Source organism: Vollenhovia emeryi, unplaced genomic scaffold, assembly GCF_000949405.1.
Source record: "Vollenhovia emeryi isolate VEMERY1.0 unplaced genomic scaffold, V.emery_V1.0 DF939121.1, whole genome shotgun sequence".
NCBI lineage: Eukaryota > Metazoa > Arthropoda > Insecta > Hymenoptera > Formicidae > Vollenhovia > Vollenhovia emeryi.
In genome coordinates this window covers 4,062,181-4,086,900 of record NW_011967245.1, presented here as the reverse complement: position 1 = coordinate 4,086,900, position 24,720 = coordinate 4,062,181, and the positions used below count along the sequence as shown (strand labels likewise).

General features: G+C 43.9%; 1 protein-coding gene across 3 annotated transcripts in view; it reads left to right on the top strand.

The window, feature by feature from the left end:
* LOC105570309 overlaps positions 1-24,720 on the top strand; it is a 144,301-nt gene that overhangs the window by 5,721 nt on the left and 113,860 nt on the right. For all 3 annotated transcript variants that reach the window (XM_012027413.1, XM_012027414.1, XM_012027412.1), the window contains exon 4: positions 212-347. In XM_012027413.1, the coding sequence (XP_011882803.1) occupies positions 212-347 (136 nt within the window). The remainder of the gene's footprint in view (positions 1-211; positions 348-24,720) is intronic.

Below are 24,720 nucleotides of genomic sequence, written 5' to 3'. Positions count from 1 at the left end.
TTTCAACTCTTACGAGCTATCTTAAAAAAGTTCCGAGATTGTTAGTATAAGTTTGGTTTTAACATTTACATCTTTATTTATCTCACTCTTCCTGTACTCGCACTCTTGTCGAAAATGAAAACAGAAATTCCACTTTTTAAATTACTTCTCCCAGTTATTTAATCGAGAATGCAAATATCTATATTTTCAATCGTAAATTCCTCTTTATCAGCAAAAACCGGAACAGCCGTGCAAGTCCTACACGCCACTCGGTGCATTGTCTTCTATGCAGCCACCAGGTAGCCAGGGTAATCATCCTAACATGTCACCACGCAGGCATTCAGCATTCTCGGCCCCTCATCAGCACGGTGAGTCAAACGCGACTGCATGTTTCTACGCTTTATTCGCCAGCTCTATCAAACACGGCCGTAATTATCGAAAGCTACATCGCACTTTACATTCCTCTCTGTTTGTTATTCGACGTGATTTAAATTAAGTTTCCGCGGACCGCGTTTCACGTGAATTTACACCGCTCGTTATATTAATTTACTCGCCTCTCTCTCTCATGATATTCATAATACAAGCTAAACGAAGAATTACGCGCACATTGGATAAACGGCCGGCGCGCCGTATAGCGCAAATTGAAATCTCGCGTAAATTTGAATAAATTATCTGGCGCGCGGTGCGTTTTTTTTTTCAATGCGCCGATCGCCGCAAAAATTGCGTTTTCGTCCCCCCCCCCCTTTTTTTTCTTCCCGTACGTACGCCACTGCGTACGTTTACGTGTGCGCGTGTTATTACGCCGCTCGGCGATTTTCTCTTTCAAGCCGAGCCGCGGCGAGCGGTTGGCTTTTCTCTTTGTTCTATTGACGCTTTCTCACCGTTCTCTCACCCTTTATCCCGCTCGATTCATACGCGAGACGTACGCGAGCCGAGATGCCGCGTAGCCCCCCTCCCTCCCCCCTCCTCCTCCTCCTCCTCCCCCGGATGACAGCGTGCGAATACACGTGTTGTATGCGTATGGAAAGCTGCGCGTACACACCAGCTTGTTGTGCCACTTGCCGGCGATTCAGAATCGAAAAGACGCCGTTCGGCTACGTACCTTTTATCATCACGTCTCGCATTATTCCGTCTAACGACTCTCGTAATTACCCGGCCGCTTAATTTCATTCTTCAATTATTCCCTGCCTCCCTGATATACGAAGATACGTAGATAAAGCGCGAGCGAGAGATACGCAGCTCAATAAACTCCTTCTGCGCGTATTCTTCGTAACAACTCTTTCCGTAGCGTATCCGGTTAAATTAGCGCAAGTATTTATCGCATCAGGATCTCGATTCAACAGTCGCGTGGTATAAAAAAACATTAATTAGCCCAGATCCGCTGAGACAAGTGTCCTGTTGTTGAAGTTCCGTTACCGCGAAGGGACGGGACGCAGCTGCAAATCGAATGCAACTTACTCCGATTCTGTTGGATTTATTCTGCTTTAGGTCGAATCGATCGTTAAAACGGATTAATCTTTCCGGACCCTCCCGGTATTATTTCTTAAGTAAGGCCCTTTCTTGTATTCTACGTGCTCTCCAAAAGTCAGTCGGTGGATTATCGCTGAAAACAGTGAATAGTCACTGTATTACAGTTATATTTCAGGCCTCGTTCTCAAGATTACAACATGTAGCACCTCTTCGAGGTGCACGTTGTAATCTTTTCGAACGAGGCTCTTCATATAATTTCGATCGAACTTCGCTTACGGGTAAGCTCGTTTGATCTTCAATTATAAGTGTACCACTACAATTTTCAGTAATAGAGGAAAGCCCTCTGCTATGAGACAGGATTATAATATGAGATAATAGGTTTTCAACGTCCAAATTCAATGATCAATCATTTTTCTCAACGATTACACGATCTAACAATCAACTTTCCACTAAACAGATTTCGCTCCAAGGGCAATAAATTCATGGTGGAACTAACAGATGATATTAATTCAGCGGAAACCCCGCGGTCTCATAGTAGGAGCCTGTCTCATAATAGGAGACTTTCCTTATAGCTGCAAATCAGTTTCGGTGATAATTCACTGATTGACTTTTAGAGAGTGCCCAAAAATCTAATTGAACCAAGAAAATACTTAAATACTCGACGTTATAAAAGAAAAAGTTCATAAAGGAGTCGTACGAATCTTGAATTCCGCGACGAATCTCGTCGGCGAAATTCACGTGCGTCTCGCACAATTCTTTTATTGGAAACGATATTGATTCACCGAACGTTTCATCTTACTTTTGTACTTGTCTAATTATACGCCGGACAAGCGACACAAAGTTCTTGCTATCATTGTAGAATTTCACTTTGAGACAATGTTAACAATCGGATTAAGCGAAAGCAGAAGCTTGGTGGACGGTGCGACGTCCCTGAAATTGTGTCTTGCTCTGAAACAAGGAACATACTGAATTAGAAAGCTTCTTTCTAAAGACAGAAACCTTCGAGATTCGAGAAAATGCACTTTCTCCGACATTCTGGAGATTAGTTGAAGAGGGCTCGGATTTACGTGTAAACTGAACGAAATGGACTTAAACAGCCTCGGGGTTTCGTTATATATACGAGATCTCGCGCGATATTGAAAAGGACCTTAACATTTAGTGGCGGGAAAAGCGTCTTTAGTCATGGCGCAGTTCAAGCCTGCAACAAGTTTAATCCTTAAGGGGATCCTAAAGCCGTCTGTTTTATCGAGTCTTTGTTAGAAGTAATCTTTTAATTAGCTTTATAGAAATGCAAAACTCTTTTACGGAATTTAAGTACGTAGCAAAATTTAGACTATGCTGGTTGACTTTATATAAAAAACGAAAAAAAATTTTACTAATTTTTTGTACATTTCATGACAATACTTGCACGGAAAAAAACATTTAGCTGCTGTAGCTAAAATTTAGTAAAATATGGACAGCTAATATTTTTAGTTGTGATAGCTGTCCATATTTTACTAAGTTTTAGCTACAGCAGCTAAATGTTTTTTTCCGTGTGCTTGATACAAGAATTCTACAATAAATATATACAAAATGAGACCAGCGTACTCCAGGGACAACATATAAGAACAATATCGTGCAATAGAACTAAGATTAATAACTAGGCCATTAGGCCTAGAAAAAAAAGATTACTTCTAATAAACGCAAATCCTGAAATCCAAGAAGAAGAGAAAAAGAGCAGCAGGCTTTTTCGAGAGAGGTCGCTGCCAAACAGCTGTCAGATTGTCAGTAAAGCCATGGTGCCATTGACGATGCCAGAATTCGATCCAAAATATCGGTGTGAGCAATGTGTAGCTAATAAAATTGCTGCTCTTCGTAAAAGTTGCAAATTGGTTGGCTACAAATTTCTCGGACCGAATTCTAGCATCATGAACACATCGTAACGTCTAAAGTAGAACTTGGAATTAAAAATGTCGATAATTGACGTTTTTAATTTCGTCTCCTATCTTCTCGACACTGATCGGGTTCGCGAGTGGCTTTAGGATCCCCTTAATCGAGCGAGAAGCTTACTCCCGAGATACCCGTTTCTTATTATCACAGTAACATGAAATCGTCGCGTCCAGAAATAAAGGAAGGAGAAATGTGCGTGCGTGCGTGTGTTAAGTCCAAGTTGAACGCGATCGTTACACGACGTTCGCGCGTAAAAATGTTTAAATAGCCGCGGCTCGCGCTCGACGGAGACGCGAAAATAGATCGCCTGGGTAGGAATTTAATCAGCTGCCCCCCCGAGTTAACTCGCGCGAAACGTTGCGAACTCCGCCGAGACGGAGCGCCTCGCGGACGGTGGTCCTTCTCGTCGTGTCTTAAGTATACGTCGGCGCACGATTCCCTCAAGGGTTTCGTTCAGGAGCGGAATTACACGCGGCCCGTCCGCAGACGCGCGCGCGCCAAACGCGAACGATGTTGCACATCCGCCTGCACAATTATCCCGCGCCGCTTTCCGAGAGCAAGGTCAGTGCGTGCTAGAATCTTACTGGCGCAACGTCGTGTGCCAATTCCGGAGGTACCTTCTATGAATCGCACGAAATTGAGACGGGAGCGTATTTACTCTTCGGAACGGCGTTCTTGCGTGACACGCACGCGGAAAGAAAAATGTGGCTGAAAACTGCACGCGGCAACTAAATTTCAGTTGTAAAATATGGACAGCATTTAGTTGTGATAGCTAAATACTTAGCTACGCTGTGCCTGTTGCATCAAGACCCGTGTCCACGATGCTAGAACTTGGTCCAAGTTTCGAGAAATGTGTAGCCAATCAACTTGCAGCTATTCCATAAAGGTCGCTTGGACCAAGCTCTAGCATCGTGGACACAGGCCTTTAAGTGCGACAGCAAACCGTTTGCTGTGCTTTAGAAATTTATATAAGCTATGGCAGTAAAATATTTTTACCAAACTATGATTAGCTACGGTGGCGAAAAATTTTTTTTTCAGTGCATCTTTTTTTTAATTGTCGACCTTAATTCGGGGACGCTCGATAGAGGCGCGAATCTGACAAACGGTGCATCTCGTCTCGAACAAAATTACTCCCGAGACGAATGACCTCCTAACATATAGCGTGTTTCATTGGCGAAACTGGTGCGCACTGAGCGCACACTATAGGAAGCGCCGCACTATGCGCAATTCGTAACGCGCGATTTGTGACTCGCAGAAATTCGTTGGACATTCGTTATTATGGCTCATTCGGACTGGACGCGATGAGCGACTATCCAATGAGCGTACAGTTTTCCTATATGACTGCACGCTCATTGGGTATCGCGCGTCGCTTATCGCTCATCGCGTCCAGTCTGAATGAGCCATTGCTTATCACACTGTTCACGATTCGCAGTTTATCACTCGTAATTTGTTATTTGTCGCTTCGTGTTAACATTTGCCTGTTATCACAGGACTTGTATCATAAGCCTACAATTAGTCAAGTTTCAATATTAGTCAAGAAACCATCATTTTCGTCAAAAACGGCCGGCGAATCGCTGCGAATGGCGAATTGCGCACGGCGAATCAACGAATTTTCCCCTCACACTATTCATGAATATAGAGGAAAGTTCCCTATTATGAGACAGCGGGGTTTCCACTAAATTAATAGATATCGTCTGTTGGCTCCACCATGAATTTCTTGCCCCTGGAGTGAGATCTGTTTAGTGGAAAATTCATTGTTAGATCGTGTAATCGTCGCGAGGAAAGATTGCGATTGAATTTGGATGTTGAAAACCTGCTCTCGCAATAAGGAGCTTTTCTTCACGAATTACGAACCGCGCATAGCGTGGCGTTAGCTTAAGGCCTGGTCTACAATGAGTTGTTAGTCAGAAGTCAGAACTATATGTCGGTCCTTTTTCATCCATCCAGAAAGGAAAAGGATCAACATATAGTTCCGACTTCTGACTAACGATTTACAACTCATTGTAGACCAGGCCTAAGGCTTGTTTCTAGTAAAGTTTTACACGTACGGTCGGTGTTAAATGCATGTTCATAAACTATCTAGCCAAAATGATTCGTACGGATGCTGTATAAATCATTTTGCTGACTAACTATTTCGAGAGGTATTTAAGACGATTCTTGAATATAAGATTGGCTATGAACAGACCTCAGGCCGGTATTCGTAGTCCGTTCTTACATTTAAGCTCATCTTAAGTAATGTGTTTTTAACCAATCACAGAGCCGCTTAAGATGATTTCGAAATAAGAATCGACTGTGAATACCGGCCTTAGTGTGCGCTCAGTGCGTACCAGTTCTGCCAATAAAAAAAAACCGCCAACAGGCGTGGCCAACCTGCTGCCCGCGACATTTTGAAAAATAAAAAGTTAAAGGAGAAACCTTGGAAAACTAGTTTTGTCGTGACGTTTAAATTTAATGAAATTAAAAACAGCTGTTTCTTCTCATGAAAAAAAAAGAAAAAAAACCATTAACATTTTTAAGACCGCTGCGGTCCAGGGAAGTTTGAACATTTTGAATGTGGCCCGCGAATCGATAATGGCCGGTCGCTACCTGGTCCCGACGCAAGTTTTCGCGATCGTTCGAACGCGATCTCGACAAACGCCAAATCGTACGACACCGAGGAACGACGGCACGAGGTTCGCGTTCGAGTACCGTCCGGAAGAGGAGAAATAACGATCGAGAGTACCGGGAAAGTTCACGGTGGCGGGAGGGAGGGGGGGGGGAGGGGGAGAGGAAAAAAGAGGACGCGCAACCGAGTGTACAGGTTTTCGAAGATCCGTCTCGGTGCCCGCGCGTACCCGATTGCCGTGCGGCGGAGGATCCGGCGCGCCGTTTCCCGAAGCCGCGCGGGAACACCCGGTAGAGCCGAAACTCCGCGGAGCGCGGAGTTTAATACTCCCCTTCTTATGTAAACCGTGTGTGCCGTCGTTGCTTCCGACTACGCGGTGCTCCAGTGTGTATACCATGTCGGAGATCGCGCGCGTGAGAGCGGCGGCGGCGGCGGTGGTGGGCGATGGTGGGGGTAGCGGCGTTGGTGGGGGCAGGCGGCGATGGTAGTGGTGCGGCGCGCGTATACGCGGCGCGAGGCGCACACCTGACAGTGCTCGAGTGGTAGTCGAGGGAGACGAGTGCGTTCTTTTCGGCCCGGCTCCGCGTTATTCGGTCGCGCGCACGCCGGCAGGCCCGAAACACCGTCGACGCCGACGTCGACGTCGCCGCCTCCCTCTCGCAGTGCAGTGCGCGTCGCCGGCCGGGGTTGAGCGCGAGTGTCCAGTGTTGGTCGGCGCTCGCCGACAGTGCTCCGTACTTGTGGTGCGCGTCGTACCGTGCCGCCGCCGGGGATACGAACGTACGAAATGGAGCCACGGCGTGAAAAGTAGGTAGAGAGCCGCTTCTCCGGGGCCCGATCGCGCGCCGAGCGCGCCCGGCTCAATTTTCTCCGCCGCGTCGCGTCGCGTCGCGCCGTGAAATGCCCCTCGTTTCTAACCGCCGGTCCGTAGATATTCCTCGGCCGAGCCGCTGACTCTTCTCTCCTCGCCCGCGCGCTAGCGGAGCGTTTACCCCGGGTGCTCTCCGTGCCCCGGGAGACGCGAGGTTACGCGTGGCTGACGGTGCCGTATCGTTGGGTGATTTTTTTTACGCGCGTTTCGTCCCGAGTTACGGGCGGTTGAAGGTTATAGGCGCGAGGGACGCGGCCGGCACTCGATGCCGCGCATTAGTGACGGATAACATGGCGCCGAGGCGAATTTTTGCGCCGCCGAAAAACACGACGCGCCGCGCCGATCGACGAGGAATATTTGCGGACGAGTCGCCCGGCGACGACTCTCGGCCTCGGCCCGCGGTCAACTCGACGAGTGACACGTGCGGCGCTCGACATTTATGCATGTCCCCCCGTGATCGACGCGAGTCGCCGTCGCGGTGTCACCTTTCGATTCCGGTGACACACGGGATTTCGGACGCTCGTTGACGAAGCGACGAGCGAGCGCTCTCTCGTCGGCAACGGCCGACAGGTATTGACGGCCGTTTTCGTCTCGCGGTCGGCTTTGATTGATGTAGATTACTGCGGATGATCCTCCGTGCCGCGCGCGCGCGCGCGCGCGCGGCTTCTCATTCACGAACGCCGGCGAAGTGAGCATTTCGCGACTGCGAGACAGAGAATTTTGAGCTTCGACGAGAACGGATAATTTTTGCGAGCGCATTTTAACAGGTTGTTGTTTTTTTTTCGTTTTGTTATTTCACTCCGGTTTGATCATCTTCGATCTTTCACGCGGACGGTGAACGCGGCTGTTGAATTTTGGAGTTGATCTTTTCTCGAGGGGTAGACCGCTGAGGGCATTGCGGTGTACGGATTTGCGGGATTACCGGGCATTTCTGGGCAGTGCTACACTGGAAAAAAAATGTCGCTAATCGTGGCTTGCTGAAAATAGTTTGCTGCGCAGTTGAAAAATTTTTGTTAAATTTAACAGGTGTCACACGTCTCAAACGGTCCACGCAAATTTTTCTGTTGATTTAACGTAATATTTAAATGATCACACTAATACTCGGTGAATATTTCAACGCAAAATGAATGCAAATCGCAAAATAATTTGAAATAAATTTTGTGTAAAACTAACGTATTTTTAATGACAAAACGAATTTCAAAAATGCAATTTTTATACTTTACGGATGCGATAAGTCAAATGACGGTTCGAAATCAATGTTGTATAGAATAAAATAAACATTTTATTCTGTAAACTTCAACAGATATCGTGTAAGATTAAAAAATAAGTGCACATTGCGTTGCTTTAACATTTCTTTTCAAGTATTTTAATAATTTTACATTTGAGAGGTCAATTAATGAAATTAGCACACGAATGTGTTCAATATTTAACACAAAAATTTCAACCGGCATTTTCTTCAACAAGAAGATACAAATTTTCCAATTGTGTGCCGAAACTATAAATTTCTAAAGCACAGCAAACGTTTTGCTGTCGCACCTAGTACAATAGGCACAGTAGCAAAATATTTAGCGCCACTACACAGTAAAAAGTAAAATGTTAATGTTAACATTTTTCACGTGTCCCAAAAGGTCCTCTCAAAATTTTAAGTTAAAATAACATTCATCGTGTGTGTTACTTTTCGACAAATAATAAATGTTAATTAATTAACGCTATACTTCACATTTATGTTTGTTCTTTTAACCATAAGTGCGATGTAATAAAAACAGACAAGATAAGTACGAGTAGTTACAAATTAGAATAGTTGAAATAATTTTTAAGAAATGTCGACATCACATGTTTCGGTTGATTTTGTGAAATAGTTGTGTCAAAAGAACACAAAATGATGTTAAATTTTTAAATAATGCACATAAAGCGTCAAGTTATTATGTTAAATATAAATATAACACGTAAAAATGTTACGCAAATAACAACATATCTGTCTTATGCTAATTTTACATTGTAATAATAATCAAGTCTTGGTATAGCGCTTGAAAATTTTAACATTTCAACACACGATTTTTTACTGTGTAAATATTAGCTGTCCACATTTTACAACTGAAATTTCGTTGCCGCGTGCAGTTTTTAGCTACGACAGCTGCACTTTTCTTTTCCGTGTAGACACTTTTTGGGCATTTGTTTGGTCATTAGGCCTTGTTGGGGTATTATATTCTCCAAAAGCCAATCAGTGGATTATTACTGAAAATACTGAATAGTCACTGATTTACAGTTACAAGTATACCGCTGCAATTTTCAGTAGTGTAGTTGTAACTGCAAATCGGCGATTGTTCACTGTTTCCAGCGATAATTCACTGATTCACTTTTAGAGAGTAAAGATAAATTAAGATGATAAGATAAAGTAATGCCCGCCGGGCATTAATAAGCATTGGTGTACACGATTTTGGTCAGCGGTTACCCCTCGTCTTTTCCTAAAACGAAAACGAAAGAAGCCACCCTCTCCAAAACCTCGACAAGTTTAGCGGCATAAAATATTTTGATGATAATCTTTAAAACTATACTTTGATATCTTCGTAATTGAACGTCGGACAGAAATTCTGTTAAAAATTCGCATCAAATTGAAAGAGCGATATATTTCGTTATTTATCTACGCGCTTGGCTTTTTTTATTGCCTTAGTTGTGTTAGCGTTTTCGCCAATAAAAATCAATTCCAAGCTTCACCAGCGATAACACTCTGTGTCCGTCGAATGTAACAATTTTATATAATATACTGATGACTCATTTATTATATCTATTTTAACAGCCTCGGCCATGTACGCGTAGTGATCGAACTTTTCTTTACGCTACATTAACAACAATAATGGACCATATAATCAATATACAGTATACTTCAATGTGAAACGTATTACCGGGATTTAGGAGTGAATAAAAGGAATAAAGGATGTCACAGCTTGTGTTTTTTTTTGTATCGCGGAAGATAACTGCAAACACCGCGATTTATTTATTATTCGTTTACCGCTGTTTGAGAAATATTCAAAGACGCTCGTAAATAGAATTTAATGCAAACGAAAGAGATACGGAACAACAGCGTGTGTCGATACATTAAACGTGTTATGACAGAGAGGACAGTCACACTGGATCTTCATGTCTAGTACTTTGGGGAAAAAGTTTACTCAACATAGCAGACGAATTCACGTGTTACACCCACAGAAAAAAATGTCCGGATCCAATGCTATTACGCTTCAATCTATCATAAAATAGGATCGATATATCATGTTCATTATAGAGAAAGGAGTATTTTAATCTTAAATGAACAATTCTAAAATGTCGAATAAAATGATAGTACGTATCGTCCTTTGTCGGATGCCGTGGTGCCAACTTCGTGCGTTGTAAAATGGAGGGAAAATCGAAGGGGGAACCGGTGACCAAAATCTTGTACACCAATGCCCACCAATGCCCAGTGGACATTACTTTATCTTAATGTCTTGTTATAGCTTATTTATCTTGCTTTGTCTTATTTGATTTGATTTTATCTTTCTAATGCCCCAGCAGAGCCTAATGCCCAAAAAATGCCTAGTAATGCCGCAAATCTGTACACCACAATGCCCTCAGTGGTTTACCCCTCGGGCAAAAATTTATTCTAAACGCAAGAATACATAAACTTCTATGTAAGTTACTCTTGTCTCAATGTAGTAAGTCAATCTTTTTCTTAAGTCGATAGAGAAGAATAAGAATTATTGATTTAATTTTGATATTGTCTGATTTTAAATGAGGTTGTGAGAAATACAAATGCGTCAAGAATATTTTTTGTCTCGGTAACAGAAATCCTTTCTGTATTAACGTAAATCGGACGCGATTTATCTCGAAGATCCGGGCTTAATCTGCGTACGAACGACACGTAACTCTGTTTTCGTTGCACTCTTAGATCATAAATTCATTCCACAAGCGTGTAGCCACGTATTTACGGTACACTCTCTACATACTCTTTCCGGGCGCGTTTCCCCCGTCTTCATTATTTTATTGTATTCGTTGACGCGCCCGAAAACTCGCGTAACACTGAAAACAGGAATAAAACAGGAGGTCGCAACGCGCACGTCGCAATCTTCTCCAGTCCGTATAATCCGTCTTCTTTTTCCCGCGGAATTATTTTGGATCATCCTCTTTACGGTCCGTTTACTATCTCGGAGCAGATCGGGATATCTCGCGATATGATAAAACATTGAAACGGTAAACGCGCGACTGCTTTATCTATCGAGGAAAATATAGAAGATGGTGCGCGCGAGAAAAAAAGCGGTTTTGTTCAAGTAGCTAGATACAGATTTAGAAAATAATTGTGTGGGACTCTGGTTGTTAAAATGTCAAAACTTGACGGCGTTGTCATGCTTCGAGCGTCTTGCACAATTGCACTTTAATGATGTGACAAAATTACTTTTTGATCTGCGACCAAATTTTTAGATACTTTGACGAAACTGTTTTCTCCATGTCGTGTTTTTGCACAAATGTCTTTGGATTCACACTTTACAAAAGAGGCCTGTTAACTTTCGAATGCGTTATTATTGACAGTACGTAGTCGTAGAAATGCTACACGGAGAGAATTTTCTTGCAAAATTTACCCTGATCACGCAATCGTGGGATTTTTAAGAGCTTTTTGAGAGTTTTTTTGAAATTTTACCATACATTTTACTAGTATTTATACTTGGTACACATTTTACTAGTAAAATTATGGTAAAATTTCAAAAAAACTCCTAAACTTCTCCGAAATGCCATGTCGTCAGGTTAAATTTTGAAAGAAAATTCTCTCCGTGCACTAACTGAACTTAAAATATGTTAAAATAGCAGCAGTGTCGACACACAGATGTGAATCTTATTTCGTTGTTTGCAAAATTTTCCAATTGTTGAAATTAAATAATATGACAATACACTGGCAAGATTTATCTAGGTTGTTTTTATTTATCATTGCGTTGTAATTCCAATAGTAATTTAATTGGAGTAATTCGAAAATTTTGCAACCATGACACATGGAAATAAGATTCAAATCTACGTGTCGCCGCTACCTTAACGCGTTTTAAGTCGAAGGTTACAATCGTTTGCACATAATTAATAAAATATTGCATACTTTGGTAAAATTACACCCCACTTCGTGCAATTACGAACGTGTGTGCGCGTAAACAACGTGTAAGCGAAATTGCGGATACGGGGTATTAGTTCTACACCGTTAATACGAGATAACCATCGCGTGTTCGAGATTCATAAAATTAGGTATTCACTTGGACGGCTTACATATGTTATGCTTGTGCTGCGGGGTGTTACATGCATATCAACGACATAAACGCGATTTATACGTGGGTAGAGGAGGGGGGGCCCGTAATCGCGTAATCGCGATCCTTACGTTGCTCCGAAAATGGTGAACGAGCTCCGCAGGACGGCGTTCCAATTTAACCGCCTCGTTTCGCGCTCCTCCCCGTACGTTCGCCGACGCGTATTCGCAATTACGTTGTACGGCGAGTCGCGACACCGGAGAGCCTCGAGGTTTAGCCCCCTATCCCGCCGAAATACCGAGCGCGGCGCGGGGCGTCGCGATGCACGCCGGCGCTTGGGAACGCATCGGCGCCACTTAGACACGCGGTGCGGTTATCACGGGCGGGCGGACATGAGCGCGCGATGGTTTCAGTCGAATTTGAAAATAGACTTGTGACACACACACATACACACGCGTGTAAACACGTACACACGTGCGCGAGCGAGCGAGTGAGAGGCCCTGGCCTCTCGCCAGCTTCCACGGCGTTATAGCCGAGCGGAAGCCGGCAATTTCCACGGCCGTGACTGATGCCCCGCCGAATACGCGGAAGAGATAATAAGGTTCGCGCAGGATCTTCCGCGAATCACGTGTCTCATGAGAAGCACGAGATGGCGAGAGAGAGAGAAAGAGAATGAGAGAGAGAGAGAGAAAGAGATCCGCTCGTTCGCCGTCGGTTTCGCGTGAGCCGCTGGAGCGGAATGCTCCGGATACATCGTTACTTTTTCTTCTCGTCGATGAAAATCCAGCGGAGCGGCAGAGCGAGCTTGCGCCTTACCTCGGCGTACCGTGAACATGAAATCGTAGAAATACAGTCAGACTCCCCCGAATACGTGCGATCGAGTGCGTTATCGAGTCGAGCCAATTCGGAAACGAGGTCTTTTGCGGGATAATCGTGCTTTTTCGCAAAATAATTGGCATCAGCGCAGATTAGGTGGGCCCTCATATTCGCGCGTCCAGCCGTTATTCGAATTGGTGGGCACCTGCTCGGATACCCGATTATCCCAGATATTACGCGGACACTCGATATTACATCCGGATACTATTTGGCTGCTTATTTCGGAGTAACTGGGAATTTACATTCAAGGATTCCTCGCTGTAATTGAATCTCTCTCGATTCGCGGTGTCCCTTTATCAAGTGTGTGAATAATTTGCACGGCAAATATATTAATAATCGCATTTCGAAGGAACACGTGAACACCGAGGTGTCGCGGTCAAAAGTTTTCTTATCGCGAATCGCGATTGCAAGTGCGCACTGAGGCTTGTTCACGGTCAATTCTTATTTAAGGATCACCTTAAATACCTCTTGAAGTACTTCTTAGCCGGTAAAATGATCTATACAGTGTCAGTACGGATCACTTTTTTGGCTAGATAGTTTTTAAACATTCAAGACAACTTAATTATGAAAATTGACCATGAACGGGCGATATTCATAGATAGATCTTATATTCAAGACCGTCGTGAATTTATCTTGAGATGTTGCATGGGACATTTCATCGACTACAGAGTATCTTAAGACGATCTTAAATACAACACGGGAGGAAAAATGTAGCTGTCGTAGCTAAAAATTGCACGTGGCAGCTAAATTTCAGTTTTAAAATATGGACAGGTAATACTTGGTCGCGATAGCTAAATATTTTGCTACTGTGTCTATTGTATTCGGTGCGACAGCAAACCGTTTGCTGCGCTTTAGAAATTTATCGTTACGGCAGCAAAATATTTTTAGCAAACCATGATTAGCTACGGTGGCGAAAAGTTTTTTTCCAGTGAAGATCCGACTACGAATACCACCCTTGGCGTGCACTCAGTGCGAGCAGACCCGAGGGGGAAACCGCTGACCAAAATCTTGTACACCAATGCCCACTAATGTTCAGTGGGCATTACTTTATCTCATGATCTTATTTTATCTTTATAATGTCCCAGCAAGGCCTAATGGCCCAAAAATACCTAGTAATGCCCAGTAATGCCGCAAATCTGTAGACCAGAATCTGCCCTCGGCGGTTTACCCCTCGGAGAAGCCGAATTCGCTATTGGTATCTCGCACGCGTGATCGAACCATTTGAAAACAACGAGGCAGCCGTTCGCTCGAGAACTGGATCTCTACGCAAGGTCGTCGAATCTTACGTAAAGAGGTGCGTGGCGTCTTCCCCCGGTGACGCGATATCGATTCGAGTAAAGTTGCTAATCGACGGCTTCGTTCGATGTCCGAGTTCGTTGCTCCGATACGCGTACGGCTAATCCCGCTATACCATTGTGACGATTTCCATTCCGATGACGTAAGCACGTGGCGTACGCCCGTTACAAATCCGGCCACTGTGCTCTTGAGCCCCCGGGATAGAGGAGCCCGCGTGCGAGTTTCGGGCTCTCCGTGTATCGGTCGCGAGATCACACGAATCCTCTTATGTCGCGGCGAAACGGCCCTTTGAGGCGCGCGCGCGCGCTCCGGGCTAACGCCGCGAAGTTCGAAATTTACGTTCGACCCGCCGGTTAAGATAAACTAACCGTACAACTTCCCGATGGGTGGAAAACGACCGGTATGAAATATCGATTAGGTCACTTGGAGCCCGCGATACCGGTTGTGGGTCTCGGCGCTTTAAACCCGGTAATGACATCACATCGCAGCGAAAAGTAACACGGGCCGTCGCTGTTAGGTGAAACGAGGTGCCGAATGCCGAATCCCTTCAGATTTCAGCAACACGTGCTTTCAAGTTACATTTGCGGTGTCGATTACTTCCAAAGTAATTAAAGGGGAAGGTGTGGGTATATTAATGCGAGGGGAAGAACTCGTTTGTGAATCCAAGTAGTTCGCGAGTACTAATCAATGAGGATAAACCATATTAACCATAGACCGCTCTACGAGGCAGTGGAGTCCTAAGGGCCGGTTTCACCGAACGTCGCTTACCCTTAAACTTAGTTTAATTCATGCTTGTCTCTTTCTAGAGTAACAGTTGGAAAAAGACGAAGCACGAATTAAGCTAGGTTTAAAGTTAAGCGACGTTGGTGAAACCGGGCCTAAGTGAGGGCATCCTTCTGAGGGAAAAGATTAATTTAGGTTGGACAAGTGAGATACGCTGAAATTCTGTTTCCTTGAATCTACTCAACTTTATTTACTTCTACTAAAGCATTTGCCAGGTTTGAAGAGACGGGTGCGAATTCCCTTAAAAAGTCCAGTCTCGATCGAGTGAAATTTTGGGTAAAGTGAAGAAGTCGTTTCTTTGGAAAAGTCCAGTAGGGTGAAAATTTAAAGGAAATTTATCTCGAAGGAACTTGTTTCTGCACTGAAAAAAATTTCTGGTTGAATATGGACGAATCAGATGATTCCTTTAGGATTTACCAGAATTCCTGTAATCCTACAGAAATTCTGGTCAATCCTAAAGGAATTATCTGATTCGCCCATATTCAACCAGAAATTTTTTTCAGTGTGGGTGTAGTGTACATTTATTTTGGTGTCTGTCTTTCTCTGCAGAGAAAGACGGACCACCCAAATAAATTCATGCTTATCCTGTTCCCTCGGGAGAAAACGCCCCCACTGTTTCATAAACAGTCTTACGGTCAATGTCTATATAACAAAGGGATAAATGAATACTGGGGCTAAACACGGGGATAAACGAATCATCGGGCCCTCGACGGAGCCGGACGGTGGGATTTGATGGTAAAATGTCCCCTGATTGAGAACGCCTGCTCGTCAGTTATACGGGACGTCGAGGGTAATGGAGCTGCGGATCGTCGTTCGCCTCGGAGCGATTCGTTGAAGCCGATGGAAGTCGAACATCGGCCAGTTTAATGCCGCGTTTACGATCGAATAGGACGCGGAATCGTGCTCCGGTTTCCTCGTCGGCGGCCACGTCGCTTCCGAAAGGTTTTTCAATCATAACTTTTATTTACGTGAACGGGTTTATCGCTCCGCTTTTATTACCGTGCGCGTGTCTCTACCGGTCAGCTGCGATGTGTGTTTACCTTGTCCGCCGGATTACTCACGTAACATCGCGGAACGTATTCGGCAAGCGTGTAATAAATTTTTCAAACAGGCATCATCGCACATAAGACAGCGAAGTGCAGTATGGATCTCACGTTTCTTTTTGCATCCGAAGATACGCGTTTCGGGGACCAAGCGGAGCGTGCTGGGAAACGTGAAACGGTAGCGCCGTCACCTCGCAATAATCGCCGCTTAACAATGCATTTTCGCGTTAACGACTCCCCGTTAGCGCGCCTCTATTTTTTTTTATCACGGCGCGTCGCGGAGCGTACACCGGCGTCGTTGCGAAAGGGGTGAATTTCGAGAATAATTTACGACCGTCGTACACGCCGAGTGGGATGACGTTAGTTAGTTTCTTGCCGCCCAGTTTTTGGCGCATGCCGAGACATTCAGGAGACACTTGCGTCGCGCTCGTTTAGACGCTGCACCACCACGTTGTACCACCAGCCGCGCTGTAATCGTCATCACTTTCGCGCCGACTATCCCGCAAAATTTCATTTGCGCGAGTCGATTGCGAGTGACTGCGATACGCCGGCCGCTGAATTTCACATAGCGGCGCTTTGAAATACACCGCAAACAAAGCGCTAGCGCGGAAGGTGATGAGAGACCACCGTTGTGTGTCGGTTTTTATCGCTCGCCCCGCGGCACGTGGCGTCACACCGACCACGTGACTTCCTTATCGCAAATATTTCAGCGAGCCGCGAAGAGAGACGAATAAGGTCCGGATAAATATTTACGTGGTCGAACTGAACGCCGTGGCCTCGCGCTCTTACGTGTTCGGCAAACAGATTCGTTCGCCATCGTCGTCAATCTAGATATCGAGACGGGCTGAAACGCGCGCGGAGATCTTTCATCACGATTTTCATTCGCCTTTATTTCTCCTTCTTTTTCTTTCGGTGTGTGCGTCTATCAACCGAGAGAGAGCGTATCAAAGCGACGAGCGTCCTGATGTAAAATGTTAAAATTACGCGCGTAGTTGCAGGAGCTAAACCTTTCTTGACATTTTTAATCCGTCGACGCGGGACGTGTGTGTTGCGATTTAATTTTTTAAATGCCAAGCGAATTTCGCGACACAAACTGTCTACTATTATTAGAGTTCAGCTTAACGCATTTATTTACTCGCGTGCACTTTTATTAAATCCCGGTAGAGAATTAAATATTTGTAATGCACATTAATGAGAGTCACGTGAGATGTCGTTGCGAGTGGATTAAATGTATTAATTGCACGTGGACTTAAACGTTTCGCGAGGTAACCTCGCGGTTTTCTTTGGTGCGTAAAATGTAAAATAATTTGTTTAAAGAATTCATATTAGTATCGAGATGCGTTCAAAGAGAATATGCGCCTCGACTCGTCATACCGAATTCATTTTGACTGGGAATAAAGATTGAACGGGTTAAATGTTTATTGATCGAATGAGATATGCTTGCGTAACTTATTACACGAGATCCATGAAGTCCGTTATTATCGAGCGCGGCGCGCATATTTCTGGAAATTGAGGATAGAATGATAGGAATTATCGTGTACGCCCGACCGTTCCAATTGAAGTCACATTTATCACCGAGTTCATTAAAAATACGGATTTTGAATCGTTTTTCGTTCTCGCGAATTAATTGGTTATTAAAACGATGGGAAAAGAATTGCGAAATGGATCGCACGTTACACAAGGTGCCCGCGATCGCGTTTGATATCGCTGCCCGCCAAAATACCTCACACACATTGTACGCTCTTACACCCACAGAAAGAAATTTCCGGATCCAATGTCATTACGCCTCGGTGTATCATAAAATAGGATCGATAAAGCGCCAATCATATTTATTATCGAGAAAGGATTATCTTAATCTTAAATGATAAATTCTAAAATCTATAAGAATAAAATGATAGTGTGTATCGTCTTTTGTCGAATATCGCGGTGCCAGCCTCGTGCGTTCCAAGATGGAGGGAAAATTTATTCTAAGCGCAAGAATATATAACGTTACTCTTGTCTCAATACAGTAAGTCAATCTTTTTTAATTCGATACAGGAGAATAAGAATTATTGATTTTACTTCGACACTGTCTTATTTTTCTACTAAACGAGGTTGTGAGAAATAGAAATATGCGTCATTTTTTGCTTCGGTAACAGAAATCCCTTCTGAGGGTGTAGCCCGCAATAATAATAATGACGTTGTAAATTCTTATCGACGGCAGTGCCGTTTTAATTTTACCGCGACAAAGCGTCGTTCCGTGCTATTTTTATTATTGAACCAAAATAGGTACAGCTGTGTGTCAATAAACAAGAGACAAGTTGAAACCTGGACGGGCACCGTTTCGCGTAAATATTGGAAGAAGGGCGGCTGTCGATAAGTTCGGTTCGGCTGGTAGCCATTAGCGTTTATAAACGAATCGATTAATTAATAATGAAATTTACTACATCTCGGCTGCGACTCGGCCGGATGAATAAACGATCGCTTCTCGCTATAACATCGGCGCGGGTTTCATGTCGTGTACCGCGGGCATTAATTAAAAAGCGTACCACACCTATCAATTAAAAAGCACATCGCACCGTATCATCTTCGGGGCCGGAGCCCACCAACGGCTGGATTTCAAAATTGAATCTCATGAACACGTTTCGCATGCAAGTGGAAATTAACGTAACTGATATTTAAGTGACCCGTGCGCGCCCGATACCGTAGCGTAATTCCGAACTTCGTTAATGCCCAGCGCGCGAGCGCGCTTTCACGCTTAGCACACGCAAGCCCGGGGTATTACGCATAGAATTAATTTATACCGCGGGGAATTTAAGTGCGAAGGGAATTTGCCGCGGTGTGCGGAAACGACGTGTTTCTGAAGCAATGTTTTTCGGCGGGCGCCGCCTCAAATTGGAAAACATAGAGTTTGCAACGAGGGGGAAACCGCTGGCGGCATTGTGGTGTACAGACTTGCGGCATTACTGGGCATTGCTAGGCATTACTAGGCATTACTAGGCATTTTTTGGGCATTAGGTCTTGCTGGGGCATTATAAAGTAATGCCCACTGGGCACTAGTGGGCATTGGTGTACAAGATTTTGGTCAGCGGTTTTCCCTTCGGTTTGCAACGAGGGGGAAACCGTTGAGGGTATTGTGTACAGATTTGCGGCATTACTGGGCATTAGTTTGGGCATTAGACCTTGCTGGGGCATTATAAAAATAAAATTAGATAAAACCAGATAAATAAGATAATGAGATGAAGTAATGCCCACTGGGCATTAGTGGGCATTGGTGTACAAGGTTTTGGTCAGCGGTTTTCCCCTCGGTTTGCAAGCTGCTTCACCACGTGCGGGCGAAATCACGTGATTGCTCGTAACGTCAAGTTCCCACGGAAGAATTGCACAAACGGAGCAACGAGAGCGCAGAAACGCTTCGCATCCTTCGATTTTTCATCGTGCCACGATTTGACTTTTCGCCGATCTCGATAATACACATCTGATACGGACGCGGCGCGATAAGCGCGATAAAATTTCACGGACGATTCAAGAATTACGTGTATCACAAGTGAAACGGCCGGAGTCTCGTACGCGTGTATGCGCGGGATCGAGAAGCGGACGTAATTGCACGATACATAATCCCGGGTATCCATTGCGAGCGCGATTTATCCGTACGCGAATGCGAATTAGGAGACGCGCGTTTTATCGCTCATTGATACGCGCGCAGAAAAATTGGCGCCGGCGAAATCTCGCGGTTCGCGACGGCATCGAGGGCACAATTAAAAATTGTTAATTGTAACGTAAGTGCCCGGGTGGGTGGAAAGGGGGTCAGATCCATTCTGTCCCGTGATAATCATAATTTATAGGCGCAATACATCTCGCCGAGACAACCGGTGGTTTTCCGTTATTCCCCGTAATTTATGGTAAATTTGTCTCGCGCCGGCGAGAGATCGAGCCCGTCGCTCTCTATGGCTCTGCTCTCCCGTCACTCCCGCTGATTTATTTTTCTCCATTACGCGCAATTAAGTAGCGTTCGCTCTCTGTCTCGCCGCGCGCGATCTCTCCGCCTCGCTCGCTCGCTCGCTCGCTCACCGTGTCGTCGGCGAGCCGACGGTCTCGCGATCGCGCACGTTAACGCACGCGGTGTGTTGGCCAGGAATGCTCGATCGAGGATCACCAACTGGACGACACCGCATCATCAGCGCTTCGAGGAGTCCGGAGGAGCAGCAACTGTGATTAACGTTTCATCCCAATATTAGGAGCCTCTATATATACACGTTGAATATATATACGTTGATATCTATATATATGTATACAAGCACACACATGTTCCATATATTTTTGGATTGCCTGTTGAAGCAAGAGCGCAACCTGATTCTAGCGGGTGAGTACGCATTAGACGATGTGAAAAGTTTGACGATGGGGAGGCTTCTCGCACGAATTTCCCGGTCGTGTCGCAAATTAAGTGCCACCGAGTAGCAATTTTATCACACCAGACCCGAATTGATCGCCTGCCGTAATCGCGACGGCGCAGGCCGTCCGACGTGTGCAGGTATTATTTACAGATATTTTTATCAAGTACACTTTTACTTTCTCCCCGGTTCGTGTAACGATATTTAAAAAAGGACGGCGTTATTTCTGAAATCTATTACTGATAACTTATTATTGAAATCGTGAGATATCTATTTGTATGCTTGGCTTATAATATCTTTCGCACTAAGATATACGCCTTGCTCGAACGCTCTATATACTTTCGTCAATACGCGATAATCCTATTTATATACGTAAAAGCGTAACAAACAATATTAAGCGTAAAGGTTCCAATATTGTGGACCTCACACGCGAATCGTGAAAATACAGTCATCGCTTAACGACCCATCGTAAAAAGTGATAGTAAAAAAACTAATGATTCTATAATTGCTTATCACCGCTCGTACAATTTTTTTTTACTCGCGAAATAATCAATCTTTCACGATCATTCGCCAATTACGTGTCGACCTGCAGAATAGCGGCTATAGCAGCGACGACGTTTAATTTTCACGAGGCGCGCTCGCATATTGTGCGCGAAATGACGCGGCTTCAGCGACGATCATTTTTGCGGGTGGTATATAAATGATTCCATTATGTGTCGTCCTATTTTCCCGGTGAGTTTATCGATCCACTCAACCATGTGTGATACCGTCATAAGCAAAGTGCACCTAACCGCGAGGCTACGATTCAAAAATCTATAGCGCGCGCTGCACTCTTCTCTTATTAAGACATCGCCCTTTAAATATCCGTACTCGATTTAGGTAGAGATACAATCGGATATTTTTCACAAAGATTTCTTTTTAGTCTTAACGTTAGACACCCCGGTCTCAGCCTGTACTTTCGCACTAGCCCCAATTTTCCGAATAATCGATAGACTTTTACATGAAGCGCGGCCATACAATAAGGCAAAAGAAAAGCTGTCTACGTGTGTTTTATAAAAATGAAAAAGATTATGTAACTTTTGTTGTCGTATCGAGCCTTATTTTTCAATATTTAAAAATACTACGAGCGAGTCGCGGACTCTGAGAAATTTCCGAAATATGTTGATCTCGCGAGATTAAATACATTTTGGAAACCGGCTTCTCGTATAATTTAGTTCCGATAAATGTATCAGAAGTGCGCGGTCGCACAGTGCACTATGGCGGCACATGGTGTATTTATAGCCGCGACTGCACGTGCTACGCAAGTTTGAGTCGATTGTAATTATAAATAATTGCTGATCGTTGTTGAGAAAGACTTTTAACGCTATCATCACTCAGGGTCGTTTAAATAATGCGCTTCTCTAAGCAACGTATTGCCGCGTGCGCTACATGCAATTATCGCGCGATTTAAATATGAAATGTAAATACGTGGGCGCGTGCGTAGCCTCGGGGCATTGTCCAATATCGGGTATTTTTTAATTTACGAGACAAACCGAGAAAGATGAAAACAGCTCGTTCATAAATGTTTAGGTATCAAGTATTCTGTCTTCTTGAATCCAAAGAAAATGTTGCTTCCCGTTTTAGGAAACGGTTCTTTAGTTTAGCGCCTTCTTTGCTTCAAAGTAAGACACAATCTGGGGAAGGTTCACAATATCTCAAATAAAAAAGTGATTTCCAACTCTTCAAAAATCAAAAGAGTATAAATATAGATATGAGAAACCATGATGGGGTGTTGATATTCGCGATGTAATAGAGTTAACTTCTCAAGTTAAAATTCTATGATTTTTTCTAGAAGTTTTCGGGATTTATTTTATCTTTTTTATGTGCATGCCTTTATATCGTATTGCATATATTTTTATTTCGAAGAAAAACAGAAAATTATGAAACAATTTACGAGGTTTTAACAACTCGTCCACCGCGGATTAATTTCCGAAATGACAATAGAAAACGTGACTTACGTACTACTTCAGCCATAACACGTCATGTTTCTGCTATAAACGGTGGAAATGTGAATGTGAAACGTTGGAATTTAACTATCTCGCTACATTCCGAATACATTTATATAGGAATTCGTATAGGACGATACATTTTATGTCGATACTTTATGCACACTCCGTTAAACGATGTACCTCTGAATAATTACGCGTGAATTGCATTCGAACTTAAAGCAACCACCGGAACGACGTCCCGATTTCGCGAGTCTTAATGCCCCTGAAATGGAAGTTCGCGTTAATTAAATAATAATAGACGTCGTCGTACGACGACTAGTTTGTATCGCAAAAATGTGGAAAATCAACGATACTTCCGCACATTTTTCCGCGATATTAACCGGTTGTTATAATCCAGGAAAACCAGTATAGAGCGGAAAAAAAAATTTACGTTTAACGGAGATATTTGAAAAGTAAAGATTTGCTCGGCGCTCAAAACTGATAATAAAAGAGAAAAAAAAATATAGCACCGCAATAGACGTCGAAGCTGCACTCGGAAAACAGTCTCTTTGATAGCACACAAATTTTCTTTGAACTTTGACCTTACCAGGCTTTCGTTCAATTTCAAAGAAATAATTTCTTTACCTTAACCAAATTTTTATTTGATTAATGCCCGTTTCTACCTAACGCAGTTCAACTTCAATCTCGGCTCAACTTGATATCTTTTTCTCGTTTTACGAATTCGAAAAAGATAAAAAGTAATTTAAACCGGGTTTTAAGTTGAATCTATATTGGTATAAATGGACATTAGACTGGAATCTCTAAGATAATTCATATCTATTTCCTCAAGTCTAGCATATGTTTTAGTGGAAGTAAGTAAAAATTTAGTAGATTCAAAGAAACGCGATGTCAACGTATCTCATTTATTTAAACCAAATTTAAGATATTCTGCCGCCAGTAAAATTTACAATAATTAAGGTGAATAATCCGACGCCACTGGCAACAGGAAAACTTACTTTATTAGCTAATAAAGGATACATGCTAATAAAGGAAGTTTTCCCGTTGCCAGTGGCGTCGGATTATTCGCCTTAATCGTTCACTTAACTTAAATAAATCTTCTTTTTCTGGGTGTACGTTAAGAATCGCTTTTTATGAAAGGCGTCGGCTCCTCAGTTTCGATCTCAGGCAGTCTCTTTGCGGTTTAAACCGGCGAATTTATTGACCGATTTTCGAATTCGAGATGATCACGCGCGCTCAACCGTGGCTCCTCACGTAAGCTATCTGCATGTAGATCCATAATGCGGCCTAGATTTCTATGTACGACGACTCGGCCCGACCGAGCAATGGCGGCCGGACGGTTTGAACTCTATCGAGTTTATTCGACGGTATACACGAGTGACTCCAAACAGTGCCGGCGCAATGGACATCAGAATACACCGATATCGGTGTTTTTTCCTTTTTTTTTTCATTGCGACTACATTTAGCTGAATATGAACGCTCGAATTCTTTTTCGTTTTTTTTTTTGAAAAAGCTGAAACCCGCGGAGGAAAGAGTCCCTGGAATGAGGAATAATGGATTCGCTCTGGCAACCTTTAAATCGTTAATAAAAATTAATTTAGTATTGTCTTCAGGTGAGGAGTTATATAAACTCCTCGTTTGAAATGAATTCATCGAACTTGCTATTTAACTAATACACGTATCTTTTATTTTTCTATAGGCGCGCGCGCTTTAGCCTTTAAAACGTTTCAGAGGTTTTTATTAAAAAAAAAATGTTACTAAAACTCGCTATTAAAAAACGTTCGTAATTATAATCGTCTAATGAATGCGGCGAACTGCTGTGAACTTACGGCACAAGTTTAGTCAGCGAGAACCCAATACAAGCCAATGGCGCGGAGAGACGAAATAAGATGACCCGTGACCGTGCTCCATCACGCTCCGTTCTTATCGGCGATAGCGATCGATCGCATTTAAATATGACTTCTACTTAAATTTCATGTAATGCCGACGCAACTGGGGCGCCGAGCGAAAATAGAACTACGTACTAGCGCTTTGCTTTATACCCCGGCCGTATTCGAAAGGGACGCTAATTTCGCTGGCGAGAAACGGCATTAGCTGGCCGCGCGGCCATACGCGGAGACACGACGCGGAAGGCTTCCCGCGCGGATCCGGATGCGCGCGCGCGCGCGCGCCCGCGCTGTTCCGCTTCCGCCCGTGTTGCGTCGTGCCGTCGTCGCGACGTGTACGCGCCGGCGACGGATCTTATTAAGGAGATGTACACA